We start from the raw sequence: 17,299 nt of genomic DNA on the forward strand, positions 1-17,299 counted from the left end.
TGAAGTTTGCATGAGACAGGTTCAATGAAAGAGTTTGTAGTCCCTACTATTGTCTCGGTTCGATTCTGCTGCGCTACTTCTTTCAACCACTTCTGAGGTTTTTACATGTTACAGAAGAACATTGACTCTTGCTTGCCCATTGACTAAGTGCTTGTTTGACTCAGATGTGACTGGATCACATTACTCAAACAAAATGAAAGGGTACAAAGCCAGCAACGGTCATCTGTCTGTCTCTCTCCGTCTTCAAGAAAGTTTGCCCTCGTCTTTGCTCCCTGTCCCCTCTGTCACCCTGCCACTTCCAGAAAGAGGGAGTGGTAAAGTGAGTGGAACCCAATCTGTATGGCAGGTCATGAAAGAAGCACACAGGCTTGATGAGGAGGGAGGCAGTGCTATGGTGCTGTCTGGTCACTGATAGTCAACTGTTTATTGCAAATGTGCAAACTCTCTGGGCTGGACTAAACCTCTTCTATGGCTATCCAATTTATCAGGCTTGTCCTACAGAGTGTCCTTCAACCCTGGTCCTACAGGACTTTGTTCCAGCCCAGGACTAACACACATGATTCAACTAACCATCAACCTCTTAATCAGTTGAATCAACAGAGATCAAAAGTGATCAATGTAGAAACAGAAGTATGAACAAACTTTAATATAAGAAATGGTCACAAAATACCACCATTCAACCCCAATCACAGCTCTGCGAAACACTGACTTGCTGCCGATGTTCAACTTTGAACAGAAAAAACTTTAGCAGTTTAGAATAATGATATTATTTAATACAAAAGCTTGTTTCCTTCAGTTAGCAAGAAGTGAAAGGTAGGGGCGAGCAGGAGGAATCCGATACCTTGGGCAGAAACCAGAGTAGGTCACAGTACACCATAATAAAAGTCTCATTGAGTGGGCCCTCCTTCACTCTCCTAGCCCAGACTTTCTCCCACTGCTCCGATTTCATTTCCCCCTACCTTCCTTGATATCTGATCCTGTGCAGACGCTCAGGTTTCAGTTTTTACAGCTTAGGCAGCCTATTGCTGTATACATTCCTTTCTCCCCTGCTCTTACCCTGCACTATCCCCTATCCCACCAAGTATCTCCTTGATTACTTACTGTGGCTTATTTTACCATGGTGCACATTAAAGCGGCACAAGATGAAGGAAACACTGTCAGACTGTTGGATTTTCTGAGGTATGATCTCTCACAAGGGCACATTGTGTGGTGTTTTTTTTCTTTCTTGCTTTTTCAAGCAGACGAGAGAGGAGGGAGAAAAGAAAGAACGAACAGTAGAAATGTTTCAAGTAGCAAACAGGCCTTCAGTTTATGGTTAAGGGAGAGAGTTAAACTGTAGCATGTTTGGCAGAGAATGTTTAAGATAGTGGCTTTTGAGATAAATACTGTATCTTATGGAAACATTGAACTAGGGCTACTTTTTCATCTGTATCCACTAGTCTTATTGGTCTTTGTTTAGCAGTAACAATTTTGTCACACTGTGACACACAGTGCCTTCAGAAAGTATTCACACCCCCTTGACTTTTTCCACATTGTGTTGTGTTACAGTCTGAATTTAAAATGTATTACATTGAGATTTTGTGACACTGGCCCATACACAATACCCCATAATGTCAAAATGGAATTATATATACTATACTAGTCAAAAGTTTGGACGTGGCTACTCATTCAACAGTTTTTCTTTATTTTTACTATTTTCTAAACTGTAGAATAATATTGAAGACATCAAAACTATGAAATAACACATATGGAATCATGTAGTAACTGTCACGAGCGTTTGTAGAGATGGACCAAGGCGCAGCGTGATTAAAGTTCCACATAATTTATTAAAGTGAAACTATCAAACAAAAACAAGAAACAAACAACGAACCGTGACTACAAAGGTACACATGCACTAACTCAAAATACAAAATTCAATATCCCACAAACACAGGTAGGAACAAACACTACTTAAATATGATCCCCGCCTCCCGGGTGGCGCAGTGGTCTACACCAGAGTCTCTGGGTTCGCGCCCAGGCTCTGTCGCAGCCGGCCGCGACCGGGAGGTCCGTGGGGCGACGCACAATTGGCCTAGCGTCGTCCGGGTTAGGGAGGGTTTGGCCGGTAGGGATATCCTTGTCTCATCGCGCTCCAGCGACTCCTGTGGCGGGCCGGGCGCAGTGCGCGCTAACCGAGGGGGCCAGGTGCACGGTGTTTCCTCCGACACATTGGTGCAGCTGGCTTCCGGGTTGGAGGCGCGCTGTGTTAAGAAGCAGTGCGGCTTGGTTAGGTTGTGCTTCGGAGGACGCATGGCTTTCGACCTTCGTCTCTCCCGAGCCCGTACGGGAGTTGTAGCGATGAGACAAGATAGTAATTACTAGCGATTGGATACCACGAAAATTGGGGAGAAAAAGGGGGTAAAAAAATTTAAAAATATATATATATATATATTTTTTTAAATATGATCCCCAATTAGAGACAATGATTACCAGCTCCCTCTAGTTGGGAATCATACAAATCACCAACATAGAAAATTAAACCTAGAACCCCACATAGAAATATAAACTAGAACACCCCCAAGTAACGCCCTGACCTACTCCACCATAGAAAATAAAGGCTTTCTATGGTCAGGACGTGACAGTACCCTCCCCCAAAGGTGCGGACTCCGGCCGCAAATCTGAAACCAAAAGGGAGGGTTGGGGGGGTGTCTAGTGTCGGTGACGGCTCTGGTGCAGGACGAAGAACACTCTCATCCCGCGGATCCGCCAGCATCGGGGGCAGCTCTGGTGCGGGACGAAGAATCCGCTCTGCTCGAGGATCAACCCTCTTTGGTGGCGGCTCTGGTGCGGGCCGAAGAACCCGCTCATCCTGCGGATCCAGCCATGGACCCAGGCTGAACACTGTGCCTGGACTGGACCTAGATGCCGCGGAAGGCTCCTGCCATGGAGCAGGACTGGACACCGACCCTGGCCTGGACATCGGTGCAGAGGAAGACTCCTGCCATGGAGCGGGACTGGACGCCATGTCTGGACTGGGCATCGGCGCAGAGGAGGGCTCCTGCCATGGAGCTGGACTGGACGCCGTGTTCGGACTGGGCATCGGCGCAGAGGAAGGCTCCTGCCCTGGAGCTGGAGGTTCCGGACCGTGGACCGTCGCAGGAGGTTCCGGACAGTGGACCGTCGCAGGAGATTCCGGACCGTGGAACGTCGCAGGAGATTCCGGACCGTGGACCGTCTCAGGAGGTTCCAGACCGTGAACCGTCTCATGAGGTTCCGGACAGTGGACCGTCTCATGAGGTTCCGGACAGTGGACCGTCTCATGAGGTTCCGGACTGTGGACCGTCGTTGGAGGTTCCAGACTGTGGACCGTCATTGGAGGTTCCGGACTGTGAAACGTCGCCGGAAGCGCTGGACTGGGAACGTCGACGGAAGCTCTGGGCTGGGATCTGTCACCGGAAGCTCTGGACTGGGAACTGTCGCCGGAAGCTCTGGACTGGTATCTGTCGCCGGAAGCTCTGGACTGGGATCTGTCACCGGAAGCTCTGGACTGGGATCTGTCACCGGAAGCTCTGGACTGGGAACTGTCGCGGGAAGATCTGGACTGGGAACTGTCGCGGGAAGCTCTGGACTGGGAACTGTCGCGGGAAGCTCTGGACTGGGAACTGTCGCGGGAAGCTCTGGACTGGGAACTGTCGCGGGAAGCTCTGGACTGGGAACTGTCGCGGGAAGCTCTGGACTGGGAACTGTCGCGGGAAGCTCTGGACTGGGGATCGTCGCAGGAAGCCTGGTGCGTGGGGCCGGTACCGGACTGGTGACATGGACTTCAGGGCGAGTGCGGGGAGGCGGCACAGGACGTACTGGACTGGGGAGGCGCACTGGAGGCCTGATACGTGGTACTGGTACAGGTGGCACCGGACTGGTGACACGCACTTCAGGACGAGTGCGAGGAGAAGGAACAGGACGTACTGGGCTGTGAAGGCGCACTGGAGACCTGGTGCGTAGAGCCGGCACACATGGTACCGGACAAATGACACGCTCCTCAGGACGAGTATGGGGAGCTGGCACAGGTGGCATCGGACGGCTAACATGCTCCTCAGGGCGAATGCCGTGCATACTACGCCAAACCAACAGCTCTCTCGCTTCACTCTCCTCCAATTTATCCAACAACTCCTCGAAGGTTTCTAACTCTCCCCTCCGTTCACTCTCCTCCAATTTATCCAATAACTCCTCGACGGTCTCTGACTCAGTTCGCCGACCACCCCGTGTGCCCCCCAATTTTTGGGGGGGGAGGCTGCTTCTTGGGCTTGCGTCGTGGCCACGAACCCCGGCGTCGTCGCTGTCCTTCCTTCACCGCTTGCGTCTGCTTCCATGGAAGGCTTTCGTCTCCTGCCATTATCTCTTCCCAAGTCCAGGATGTCCTTACCTCCTGCACACGCTGCTTGGTCCTGTTGTGGTGGGATATTCTGTCACGATCGTTTGTAGAGACGGACCAAGGCGCAGCGTGATTAAAGTTCCACATAATTTATTAAAGTGAAACTATCAAACAAAAACAAGAAACAAACAACGAACCGTGACTACAGAGGTGCACATGCACTAACTCAAAATACAAAATTCAATATCCCACAAACACAGGTAGGAACAAACACTACTTAAATATGATCGCCAATTAGAGACAACGATTACCAGCTGCCTCTAGTTGGGAATCATACAAATCACCAACATAGAAAATTAAACCTAGAACCCCACATAGAAAAAAGAAACTAGAACACCCCCCAGTCACACCCTGACCTACTCCACCATAGAAAATAAAGGCTCTCTATGGTCAGGACGTGACAGTAACCATATTTTAGATTCTTCAAAGTAGCCACCCTTTGCCTTGATGACAGCTTTGCACACTCTTGGCATTCTCTCAACCAGCTTCACCTGGAATGCTTTTCCAACAGTCTTGAAGGAGTTCCCACATATGCTGAGCACTTGTTGGCTGCTTTTCCTTCACTCTGTGGTCCAACTCATCCCAAACCATCTCAATTGGATTGAGGTCAGGGGATTGCGGAGGCCAGATCATCTGATGCAGCACTCCATCACTCTCCTTCTTGGTCAAATAGCCCTTACACAGCCTGGAGGTGTTGGATCATTGTACTGTTGAAAAACAAATGATAGTCCCACTAAGTTCAAACCAGATGAGATGGCGTATTGCTGCAGAATGCTGTGGTAGCCATGCTGGGGAAGTGTGCCTTCAATTCTAAATAAATCACAGACAGTGTCACAAGCAAAGCGCCCCCACACCATCACACCTCCTCCTCCATGCTTCACAGTGGGAACCACACATGCAGAGATCATCCATTCACCTACTCTGCATCCCACGGTGGTTGGAACCAAAAATCTCAAATTTGGATTAATCAGACCAAAGGACAGATTTCCACCGGTCTCATGTCCATTGTTCGTGTTTCTTGGCCCAAGCAAGTCTCTTATTATTATTGGTGTGCTTTAGTAGTGGTTCCTTTGCAGCAATTCGACCATGAAGGCCTGATTCACGCAGTCACCTCTGAACAGTTGATTTTGAGATGTGTCTGTTACTTGAACTCTGTGAAGCATTTATTTGGGCTGCAATTTCTGAGGCTGGTAACTCTAATGAACTTATCCTCTGCAGCAGAGGTAACTCTGAGTCTTCCTTTCCTGTGGCGATCCTCATGAGAGCCAGTTTAATCATTGCGCTTGATGGTTTTTGTGACTGCACTTGAATAAACTTTCAAAGTTCTTGAAATGTCCCGCATTGACTGACGTTGATGTCTTAAAGTAATGATGGGACTGTTATTTCTCTTTGCTTATTTGAGCTGTTCTGGACATAATATGGACTTAACTTTTAACAAGGCACACCTGTTAATTGAAATGCATTCCAGGTGACTACCTCATGAAGCTGGTTGAGAGAATGCCAAGAGTGTGCAAAGCTATCATCAAGGCAAAGGGTGGCTACTTTGAAGAATCTCAAATATAATATTTGAATAACTACCTCATCTCTGTACCCCACACATACAATTATCTGTAAGGTCCCTCAATCGAGCAGTGAATTTCAAACACAGATTCAACCACAAAGACCAGTGAGGTTTTCCGATGCCTCGCAAGAAGGGCACCTATTGGTAGATGGATAAAAATGTGAAAACAGACATTGAATATCCCTTTGAGCATAGTTTAGTTATTCATTACACTTTGGATGGTGTATTATTTTTATTTCACCTTTATTTAACCAGGTATGCCAGTTGAGGACAAGTTCTCATTTACAACTGCGACCTGGCCAAGATAAAGCAAAAACAACAACACAGAGTTACACATGGGATAAACAAACCGTAGAAAAATGCTTATTGAAATTCTTGATTATTGTGGATATATCGGTGGTGACAGTGTTTCCTAGCTTCAGTGCAGTGGGCAGCTGGGAGCAGGTGCTCTTATTCTCTATGGACTTTACAGTGCCCCAAATTTTTGGGAATTAATGCTACAGGATGCAAATTTCTGTTTGCAAAAGCTAGCCTTTGCTTTCCTAACTGACTGTGTATATTGGTTCCTGACTTCCCTGAAAAGTTGCATATCGTGGGGGCTATTCGATACTAATGCAGTACGCCACAGGATGTGTTTGTGCTGGTCAAGGGCAGTCAAGTCTGGAGTGAACCAAGGGCTATATCTGTTATTAGTTCTACATTTTTTGAAAGCTTATTTAAGATGGTGAGGAAAGCACTTTTAAAGAACAACCAGGCATCCTCTACTGACGGGATGAAGTCAATATCCTTCCAGGATACCCAGGCGAGGTCAATTAGAAAGGCCCGCTCGCTCGAAGTGTTTTAGGGAGCGTTTGACAGTGATGAGGGGTGGTCGTTTGACCGCGGGCCCATTACGGACGCAGGAAATGAGGCAGTGATCGCTGAGATCCTGGTTGAAGACAGCAGAGGTGTATTTAGAGGGCAAGTTGGTCAGAAGGATATCTATGAGGGTGCCCATGTTTACCGATTTAGGGTTGTACCTGGTAGGTTCCTTGATCATTTGTGTGAGATTGAGGGCATCTAGCTTAGATTGTAAGACGGGCAGGGTGTTAAGCATATCCCAGTTTGGGTCACCTAACAGTACGAACTCTGAAGATAGATGAGGGGCAATCAATTAACATAGGGTGTTCAGGGCACAGCTGGGGGCTGAGGGAGGTCTATAACAAGCGGCAACAGTGGATTTTTAAAAGTAGAAGCTCAAACTGTTTGGGCACAGACCACTACAGTATGACAGAACTCTGCAGGCTATCTCTGCAGTAGATTGCAACTCTGCCCCCTTTGGCAGTTCTATCTTGACGGAAAATGTTGTAGGAAATTTCAGAATTTTTGGTGGCCTTCCTAAGCCAGGATTCAGACACGGTAAGGACATCAGGGTTGGAGGAGTGTGCGAAAGCAGTGAATAAAACAAACTTAGGGAGGAGGCTTCTGATGTTAACATGCTTGAAACCAAGACTTTTACGGTTACAGAAGTCAACAAATGAGAGCGCCTGGGGAATAGGTGTAGTACTGGGGGCTACAAGGCCTGGGTTACCCTCTACATCACCAGAGGAACAGAGGAGGAGTAGGATAAGGGTACCGCTAGAGGCTATAAGAACTGGTCGTCTAAGAACTGGTCATATTTTTATTTATTTAAATGTTTTTATTTCACCTTTATTTAACCAGGTAGGCCAGTTGAGAACAAGTTCTCATTTACAACTGCGACCTGGTCAAGATAAAGCAAAGCAATGCGACAAAAACAACAACACAGAGTTACACATGAGATAAACAAACGTACAGTCAATAACACAATAGAAAAATCTATGTACAGTGTGTGCAAATGTAGTAAGGTTAGGGAGGTAAGGCAATAAATAGCACATAGTGTCGAAATAATTACAATTTAGCATTAACACTGGAGTGAAAGATGTGCAGATGATAATGTGCAAGTCGAGATACTGGGGTGCAAAAGAGCAACAACAAAAAAATAACAATATAGGGATGAGGTAGTTGGGTGGGCTATTTACAGATGGGCTGTGTACAGGTACAGTGATCGGTAAGCTGCTTTGACAGCTGATGCTTAAAGTTAGTGAGGGAGATATAAGTCTCCAGCTTCAGTGTCTTTTGCCATTCGTTCCAGTCATTGGCAGCAGAGAACTGGAAGGATAGGTGGCCAAAGTAGGTGTTGGCTTTGGGGATGACCAGTGAAATATAGCTGAGCTGAGATAAGGCTGAGCAAAGACTTATAGATGACCTGAAGCCAGTTGGTTTGGCGACGAATATGTAGTGAGGGCCAGCCAACGAGGGCATAAAGGTGGTGGGTAGTGTATGGGGCTTTGGTGACAAAACGGATGGCACTGTGATAGACTACATTCAATTTGCTGAGTAGAGTGAGTAGAGTGTATCAATACATCCAGTCACTACAAAGGTACGGGTGTCCATCCTAACTCAATTTCCAGAGCGGAAAGAAACCTCTCAGGGATTTCACCATGAGGCCAATGTTGACTTTAAAACAGTTACATAGTTTATTGACTGTGACGGAAGAAAACTGAGGATGGATCAACAACGTTGTAGTTACTCCACAATACTAACCTAAATGACAGAGTGAAAAGAAGAAACCCTGCACAGAATAAAAAATATTCCAAAACATGCATCCTGTTCGCAATAAGGCACTAAAGTTAAACTGCAAAAGAAGGTGGCAAAGAAATAAACGTTAAGTCCTGAATACAAAGTGTTATGTTTGGGGCAAATCCAACATAACACATCACTGAGTACCACTTTTCATATTTTCAAGCTTGGTGGTGGCTGCATCATGTTATGTGTACGCTTGTCATCGGCAAGGACTAAGGAGTTTTTTAGGATAAAAAGAAGCTAAGCACAGGCAAAATCCAAGAGGAAAACCTGGTTCAGTGTACTTTCCAACGGACACTGGGAGACAAATTCACCTTTCAGCAAGACAAAAACCTAAAACAGAAGCCCAAATATACACTGGAATCTCTTACCAAGTTTAGACTTAAATCAGCTTGAAAGTCTATGGCAAGACTTGAAAATGGCTGTCTAGTAATGATCAACAACCAACTTTCAGAGCTTTAAGATTTTTTTTTAAAGAATGTGCAAATATTGTACAATCAAGGTGTACAAAGCCCTTAGAGACTTACCCAGAAAGACTCACAGCTGTAATTGCTGCCAAAGGTAATTCTAACATGTATTGACTCTGGGGTATAAATACTTACGTAAATTAGATATTTCTGTATTTAATGTTCAATAAATTTGCTAAAATTTCGAAAAACAGATTTCCACTTTGTCATTATTGTATTGTGTGTAGATGGGTGAGATAATTAATTTTGAATTCAAGCTGTAACACAACAAAATGTGGAATAAGTCAAGGGGTATGAATACTATGAATAATATAAAATCCATGAACACTTTCAGGGTCAGATTTGATTTAGTACCAGGTGCAAAGTTTAAACCTTGTTTTTCCAGATGGAATTACTGCATCTCAGTCAACATAAAGCCAATTGTAATTGTGGCCCCATAAGAGTCTTGATGGTCAGGAACATCTTGTTGACACCACAGCACATCCTATAGCCACAAACTGGCTAGGAATGCTATTTGATCGGTCTCTAATTGTATTACCACTTCCTTGATAATCACTTATCTGTTAAGGCTGACATAGAACTGGAATTCACAGTAGTAAGTGAAAGATGTACATTGTACTTGATGTAGACTTTTGCTGTTTTCTGGCTACCATCAGCTCTGAATTGGAACTGTGTTCTTCAATGTTGAAGGAGAATCAGTTAATCTTATATTTGGTTGTACGGAGACATCCAGAATTCTCTACATATGCTGATAATTATACTGTAGATGTGGCACCTTCCACACTTTAAACTAAGCTAATTGCTTTAAACTAAGCTCATTGAGGAGGAGATGGAACAGAAGGATATGGCAGCTTTGCTCTGAGTAGTTTTTTTACAACTGATGTCAGTCAGTCACTTCAGAGAATGAATATGACGATTGAGTCATTTTCCCAACAGTGCAGACAACTTTGTCTGTCTGACACTATGAAATTAATTAAACACTTGGACAGCATTTCATAATTTGATTGATGGAGACAAAGAAACAAAATCAAATCCACAGAATACTATTATGTGCTAGTCAAAATAATTCCCATTTAGAATGCCTGTTGGTCCATTGTCTCCCACTGGGCACACAACAGTTGAATTGACGTTGTTCTCACGTAATTTCAATTAAATTACGTTGATATGCCACTCATTTTGTAGAAATTAAAATGAATCAATAAATAAATATTGCATCTTAAATGCAATAGGGCTGAATGTAGCACGCATGAGACCAATATTCAAATCCAAATATTGTATGTAGCATGCCTCCACACAATTCACAGCAAGAGAAAAAGGGGTGTTTCTCTGAAACCCAGTACACACACCTCTTAGACGAGAAAAGACATGATGCACACCAAAACGTCTGTAGGCTTTTCTGACAATCTTTGTTCATAATTCCTCTAAATCAATATATAAAAAATAAAATCCATACTCTAACAATAAGCCTATATCTGAATATGCTTTGGGAATTATTCTGTACTGGAAATTGTTTTTCTCAACCCAGGCATAGAATGTGTACAAACAATGAACACATGATGAAACCCTGAGACAAAGCAGCGATAGGTTCCCTGCATGCCATGCCCTCTTCACGTTTTTTCCACAATGTACGACAATTCCATCACAGCAGGAAAATCTATCTTACTGCTAAATATTTAGATCAATACATGGCATGCATAAGTGTACCATTAGGTAGGCTTATAATGTATGCAGAACAGTATAACGCACGATAAACAATGTGATCTTGTCCGGCGTCTGCAGACACACATCTGGAAGCACACCTCTAGCGCTTCGGCTCGTCCACAGCTGGAAAGGACAGATATCGTTTGGCTTGAGTTCACGATGCCGTCTAGAGACGATGTCTAGCGTTAATAATTTGCAGTAAGTCAATTTCCTTTCATTGATCATGATAGTCTCCCCGCGATGTTTCAATTGAAATGCGTAGGCTACGCTCAGTGTTGTTTCTGCGGGAGTAGCGGTAGTAATAGTATAGTGGCACTGTTGACGCCTTGACTGACGCACTGGATTTACCATTTACTTCAATGGAACCATGTGGGCCAAGGAAAACCACACAAATTACTATAATGGGGTCCTAATTCTCCAGAATATGTTTTCCCATTCATTGCCAAAAAGTAAATGTGGGCTACTGGTAGGCCTATGTGGAACAACAAAGACGGTGTAGCCTAGGCTGTATTATAACGCATGGCAAGACATTCTACCCTATCCATTTTTATTCAACCTGCTGTGGACACTGGACTATGAAAGGGTTTAATTAATTCCCCAAAATTGATATGACGTTGAACTTATTCGCTATTCATCCAATAAATTGCATTAATGAATCAGGTCTACTCTGAAATGTGAAAGAGGATGCGCGCTTTACGCATCCACATATATCACGCGTTTTAATGAGTGCTCTGTTTCCATGCGTAATCACAACCAAGTGGTCCAATGTCGATCACTTACCTTCATTTCTTCGTTGATTTCCCTTTTCACCGGGTGAGCCGGTTTTCTGCTTCTTTTATTTTCAGGGGGTCTGCCCTCTTTTTCCATCTCTGCCATTTTTTATAATAGCTCTGTCAATATTTGCGATTGGGGTAGAGTGGACAAGTGCGAGGCGGGGCCGCTTTAAAGTTGCCCAAAGGCTAATGTCAAGCTGGGGAACAGCCCGGGTGAAGTTGATGATGCCGTTGAGGGCTTGCGTTGCCCTGTTAAGTCAGCCATCTTCTGCCCCTATTTTTCCACGGTCTGTGCGCAAGTTGGTGTGTGTGAGCTGCCTCTGAGTCAAATGAGAGGTTGAGTGAGAAAAAAATCTAGACAGGGGGAGGAGCGTCCCCTGTAACATGATATGACGCTGTTGATCAGAGGTGGGCTATTTCCTCTCGATTTTCCGTAACGTTTTAACTTTGGGCCCTCCTCACCTCACACATGCAATCTTACAACCTAGTCTGGCAGGCTCTCCCACTTCATGAAGGTATTTGCGCCCTATCCTGTCTGCCACTTCTGGACATATGTTGCTTATCTGTAGCCATTACAGATTTACAATAGAAATTGTGCAAGCCTCTGACAGGTGGTCCCAATCAAGTTCTTGACCTCTTCCGTGTGATAGAACCAAGGAGTTTAGGTAGAACTCAGTTGCAACAAAGGCAAAGCTCTAACACACTTGCATGATTTTATGATGAGAAGAGGCAGATGCCCTCCTACTTAACATATTAGCTCCATGACTTTCCACAGGGTGTATCTACTGTAAGGTGGCTTACTTCCTTCCTGGTAGGCTATAATTGCTTTTACTATCCTCAATGCAGATGAAGGAAAGGAGAGGCATCATCGTTAATCCACAGAGGAGTCCCAAAAATGGGAGCTCCTTGTTCTAAAAGAAAATGTCCTTGAAATAATATCCCTGTCTAGTCTCTGTTCATAAGCAGATTGTGTAACTCAATGAGTGCATTGTCCCGCGTATGCATGCACAGACAGACAGACAGACACACACACACACACACAGACTGCAGTTCGATATTGTTACATGAACTGAAACATAATAATTATGTTTTTCCTGTAGAATAGTCAACACAAAATGTAACGTAGCACAGCTCCTTCCACTCAACCAGACCCTCCAGACATCTGCAATTGGTAGTTGTGTTATTACACAGGTAGGCTTATATGAGCAACTTGGTATAAAGTGTTATCAAAATGCTTAATGAAAGTAAACACATATTTAATGAAATTATAGCTATCAGTCATATTTAACAGATTTAGATTTTTTTCCTGGAGTCCATGCTCAACGGCTGCATTTACACAGGCAGCCCAATTCTGCTCTTTTTTCAACAATTTTGTCTTTTGACCTATCAGATTTGACAGTAGATCGGAATTGGGCTGTCTGTGTAAACACAGCTAAAGATGTTCTAACGTTGCATTTACACAGGCAGCCCAATTCTAATTGATGTTTTGACCAATCAGATCAGCTCTTTTGCCATTAATTGGCCAAAATATCAGAATTGGGCTGCCTGTGTAAATGCAGCCAAAGTTCTCTGAATAAGAGTAAATTTACATGGTGAAGATCCCACGCTTATAGAGTATGACGTAGATGTAAAAAGTAAACAGCATAGTGGGTCAATTTCCGCAACAACTAACAGCATTGAAGCGCGGAGCTACAACTTCTCCCCTGTTTTGGTGCCCTGGCTACCATGCTTTCAACAGCATGAAGCGAACTCGTGCACATGTGCAGATACTGTGTGTGACTGTGAAAGAGCCTCTCGCTCCTCTCAATATCTGCGGTGCTACTCGTGGCAACGTCATTTTGCTGAGTACCTTTAAGTAGGCAAACTTTTTTATTGGTAGTGTAACAGTTTAACTTTATTCTGTCCCCTCGCCCCGACCCGGACGCGAACCAGGGCGCACACATCAACAACAGTCACCCACGAAGCATCGTTACCCATCGCTCCACAAAAGCCGCAGCCCTTGCAGAGCAAGGGGAACCACTACTTCAAGGTCTCAAAGCGAGTGACGTAACTGATTGAAACGCTATTAGCGCGCACCACCGCTAACTAGCTAGCCATTTCACATCCGTTACAGTAGCACACTGGTGCTCCCAACTTTAAAAAGTTAGGAGCACCAAACAATATTTAGGAGCACCAGAAAAAGAGATTAGGCCTAGGCCTATTCTCAATTTAATTCATTTTAAACTCAGGCTGTAGCACAACAAAATGTGGAAAAAAATAAAGGGGTGTGAATACATTCATACTGTATGTCCCCCCGTGCACCTTCTGTGACTTCTACGATTTTAACTCATTAACCACAATATTTCTCCAAGTTTTCACCATCATTGTTAAGCCCTAGTTCTTTTTTTGTTGCTTTGACAAAGTAATTTCTGAAGATTATTATTTATTTCATGTGATGAGTGATTCAATTACGTCTGTCCCTCATTTAAAGTCAACCTTAAACAAAATCTTGTTTTAAATATTTTTTTATATTTTATTTCAAAAGAAACATTGAACATCTAATAGTCAAATCCTGGTGTAAAAACAGGTAAACTGGTTCTACTCTTTTTGGCCATTTTCTAGTATTTTGTGGTGGAATACTGAGCTGGTTGAGCATAGGCCTAATTTGAAATGTTTTGACAATTTCATTTTTTTGCTTACAATTGCTCTTCCCTGTGCACACAACAAGCTTCCATTCCCCATGTCACAAGAGGATTTATGGCTGATTTTAGATTAAGTCGTCAACCCTGTTACTTTATTTGGCACTTAATAGGCACTTATTTTGTTTCTCTTGAGATGTGAAAACGTTTTTTTTTATTAAGTTGAACATGTGCTCTGTATGACAGAATGTTAAAATGAGGTGAAATCAAAGTTTTTTTGTTGTTGAAAAGGCACCAATTGCTGGAACGACCCAAATAGGGCTAAGCAATTTTATCAACTTCCACTGTCCTCCCAAGAGTTTCTGAATTGCCTCAGGTGAGGTGAAATGATAGGCTGCAATGTATTGACTTTGCTCGCCGCTGATACAAATGTAACAGCAGCAGGAGCGCACCAGACACGAACACAAATGTAACAACTGTGATGCCAATGACAAATTCTAGCCTACATGGTGGTATCATGTCAGCTTTGTTAGCCTAAATGACTTTTCAATAATCATATTATATCAAAGACACTTCTTCTGAAGGATATCCAAAATCCGAAGAAAAAAAGCATGTTTTTTCCCTCAATTTTATTTCACCCCGAATGTTGGATCCTTCTCAGTTAGTAAAATTAAACAATGTTTTATGTTTTGTCAATTTTTCTACACGCAACCCTAATATTTTTCTTTGCTAAAATGCGTGACGGTTAGTACTGAATGACGCGTTTCCCCAAAAAACATTCTTCAACGTTCTCGAACAGATTTTGAGGTACGTTTACTCCGTTAGGTGGGTGTCGCGGGTGTGGCTTGAAGCTATGAGTGCCTTATTCAAAGGCCAGCAATGCATTTTGCCAACCCCTCCACGTTTTTCAACTGGTTGTTCAGAACCGTACAGTTTCCGTTTAACTGAATGTTGCACACCGTTTTTCCGGCTCGCCACTGGTTAATAAGGCACAAAGTTAATGAGACACAATAAACACCACCAATTTCTACAATTTATCTTCTTAAAACCTGTTTTTAAACCTATCCCTAACATTAACCACAATACTAAGCGTATGCCTACAATAATCTTAAATTAAGACCATAAAGCAAATGTTTGTTCTCATACATACATTTATTTACGATGTAGCGAATAGTGGATGTGCTATCTAGCGGAAATGTATTTTCCTACTGAACGCAGCCCAGGGCACGTCAATCAATAACTTTTGTAACATTTTTGCGACATACCGTATTGCGTTTCGTCAAGATGGCGGCCTCCTGTGTCAATGTTTAACATTTTAGGTCGTGTGTTACGGTATATTTACTGGACATTTTATAGGATACATCAAAGGGTATAAGTATCAGATTAAGTAGGGTGATAACATTATGTATAATACTTATTTCAGTTAATGTGACTGTCGACAGCGAGGATGATATCCATTATAATAACATTAGGTTCTGTAAATATGGATGGATAGCTAGCTAACAGTTACATATCTAATTTCATCAGTTAATGTAATTTTCCTGCCACCGTTTAGTTTATTTATTTAATCGACTTAGCTATCTATACTAGCTTGTGTCAACCTTGGATATAGACCTGTCAAGGGTTTACTTGATATTTGTTTAAACTTTAATTAGTAAAAGACCTTCAGCTGTAAAGATGACAGTAATTTGGTCTCGGCTCTCGTGCATTGTTTTGCTAAACCGTGGACAGAGGAACATAAGTCTTTTCTCCAACACAACGCCTTCTAATTGGAATAAAGTGGTCTCGGATGCAGAGAAAATAGTGGGTTATCCGACTTCTTTTCTGAGCCTACGCTGCTTGCTGAGTGATGAACTCAGTAATGCAGCAATGCACGTGAGGAAACTGGTTGGAACAAAACACCCGTTACTCAACACTGCAAGGTATGGTTTACACACGATCATCTAGTATTGCATACATTACATCATGTTTGTAATGCAAATGTCAAAATGTAAAAAATACACAATTTCATCATACACAATGCAACTCTATATTGGCTGTGGTTTTAGAAGACCTGATTTTATGGACCTGTCATGGTTATGACGTCAATCACCAGCTTTTAATTTTTTTATTTGTTTCACCTTTATTTTACCAGGTAGGCCAGTTGAGAACAAGTTCTCATTTACAACTGCGACCTGGCCAAGATAAAGCAAAGCAGTGTGACAAAGAACAACACAGAGTTACACATGGAATAAACAAACGTACAGTCAATAACACAATAGAAAAGTCTTTATACAGCGTGTGCAAATGGCGTAAGGAGGTAAGGCAATAAATAGGCCATAGTGGTGAAGTAATTACAATTATACAAGTTAACACTGGAGTGATAGATGTGCAAGTAGAAATACTGGAAATACTGGTGTGCAAAAAGTAAATGAAACAATATGGGGATGAGGTAGGTAGTTGGATGGGCTATTTACAGATGGGCTGTGTACAGCTGCAGCAATCGGTAAGCTGCACAGATAGCTGATTCTTAAAGTTAGTGAGGGAGATATGTCTCCAACTTCAGCGATTTTTACAATTCGTTCCAGTCATTGGTAGAGAACTGGAAGGAAAGGCGGCCAAATGGGGTGTTGGCTTTGGGGGTGACCAGTGAAATATACCTGCTGGAGCGGGTGCTACGGGTGGGTGTTGTTATGGTGACCAGTGAGCTGAGATAAGGTGGAGCTTTACCTAGTAGTGACTTATAGATGACCTGGAGCCGGCGGCGAATATGTAGCGAGGGCCAGCCGACGAGAGCATACAGGTCGCAGTGGTGGGTGGTATATGGGGTTTTGGTGACAAAACGGATGGCACTGTGATAGACTGCATCCAGTTTGCTGAGTAGAGTGGTGGAGGCTATTTTGTAAATGACATCGCCAAAGTCGAGGATCGGTAGGATAGTCAGTTTTATGAGGGTATGTTTGGCAGCGTGAGTGAAGGAGGCTTTGTTGCGAAATAGGAAGCTGATTCTAGATTTAATTTTGGAATGGAGATGTTTAATATGAGTCTGGAAGGAGAGTTTACAGTCTAGCCAGACACCTAGGTGTTTGTAGTTGTCCACATATTCTAAGTCAGAACCATCCAGAGTAGTGATGCTGGTCGGGCGG

At 43.4% G+C, this 17,299-nt stretch overlaps 2 protein-coding genes across 4 annotated transcripts in view; one reads left to right on the forward strand and one right to left on the reverse strand.

The window, feature by feature from the left end:
• sobpa (sine oculis binding protein homolog (Drosophila) a) overlaps positions 1–11,659 on the reverse strand; it is a 35,342-nt gene extending 23,683 nt beyond the window's left edge. The window contains exon 1 of the mRNA XM_039009090.1: positions 11,564–11,659. Within this exon, the coding sequence (XP_038865018.1) occupies positions 11,564–11,659 (96 nt within the window). The remainder of the gene's footprint in view (positions 1–11,563) is intronic.
• Positions 11,660–15,458: 3,799 nt separating this feature from the next.
• pdss2 (prenyl (decaprenyl) diphosphate synthase, subunit 2) overlaps positions 15,459–17,299 on the forward strand; it is a 45,793-nt gene continuing 43,952 nt past the window's right edge. For all 3 annotated transcript variants that reach the window (XM_039009666.1, XM_039009665.1, XM_039009667.1), the window contains exon 1: positions 15,459–16,096. In XM_039009666.1, coding sequence (XP_038865594.1) covers positions 15,852–16,096 — 245 coding nt within the window. In that variant the 5' untranslated portion in view covers positions 15,459–15,851. The remainder of the gene's footprint in view (positions 16,097–17,299) is intronic.

This window comes from Salvelinus namaycush, chromosome 15 (genome assembly GCF_016432855.1).
Source record: "Salvelinus namaycush isolate Seneca chromosome 15, SaNama_1.0, whole genome shotgun sequence".
Lineage (NCBI taxonomy): Eukaryota > Metazoa > Chordata > Actinopteri > Salmoniformes > Salmonidae > Salvelinus > Salvelinus namaycush.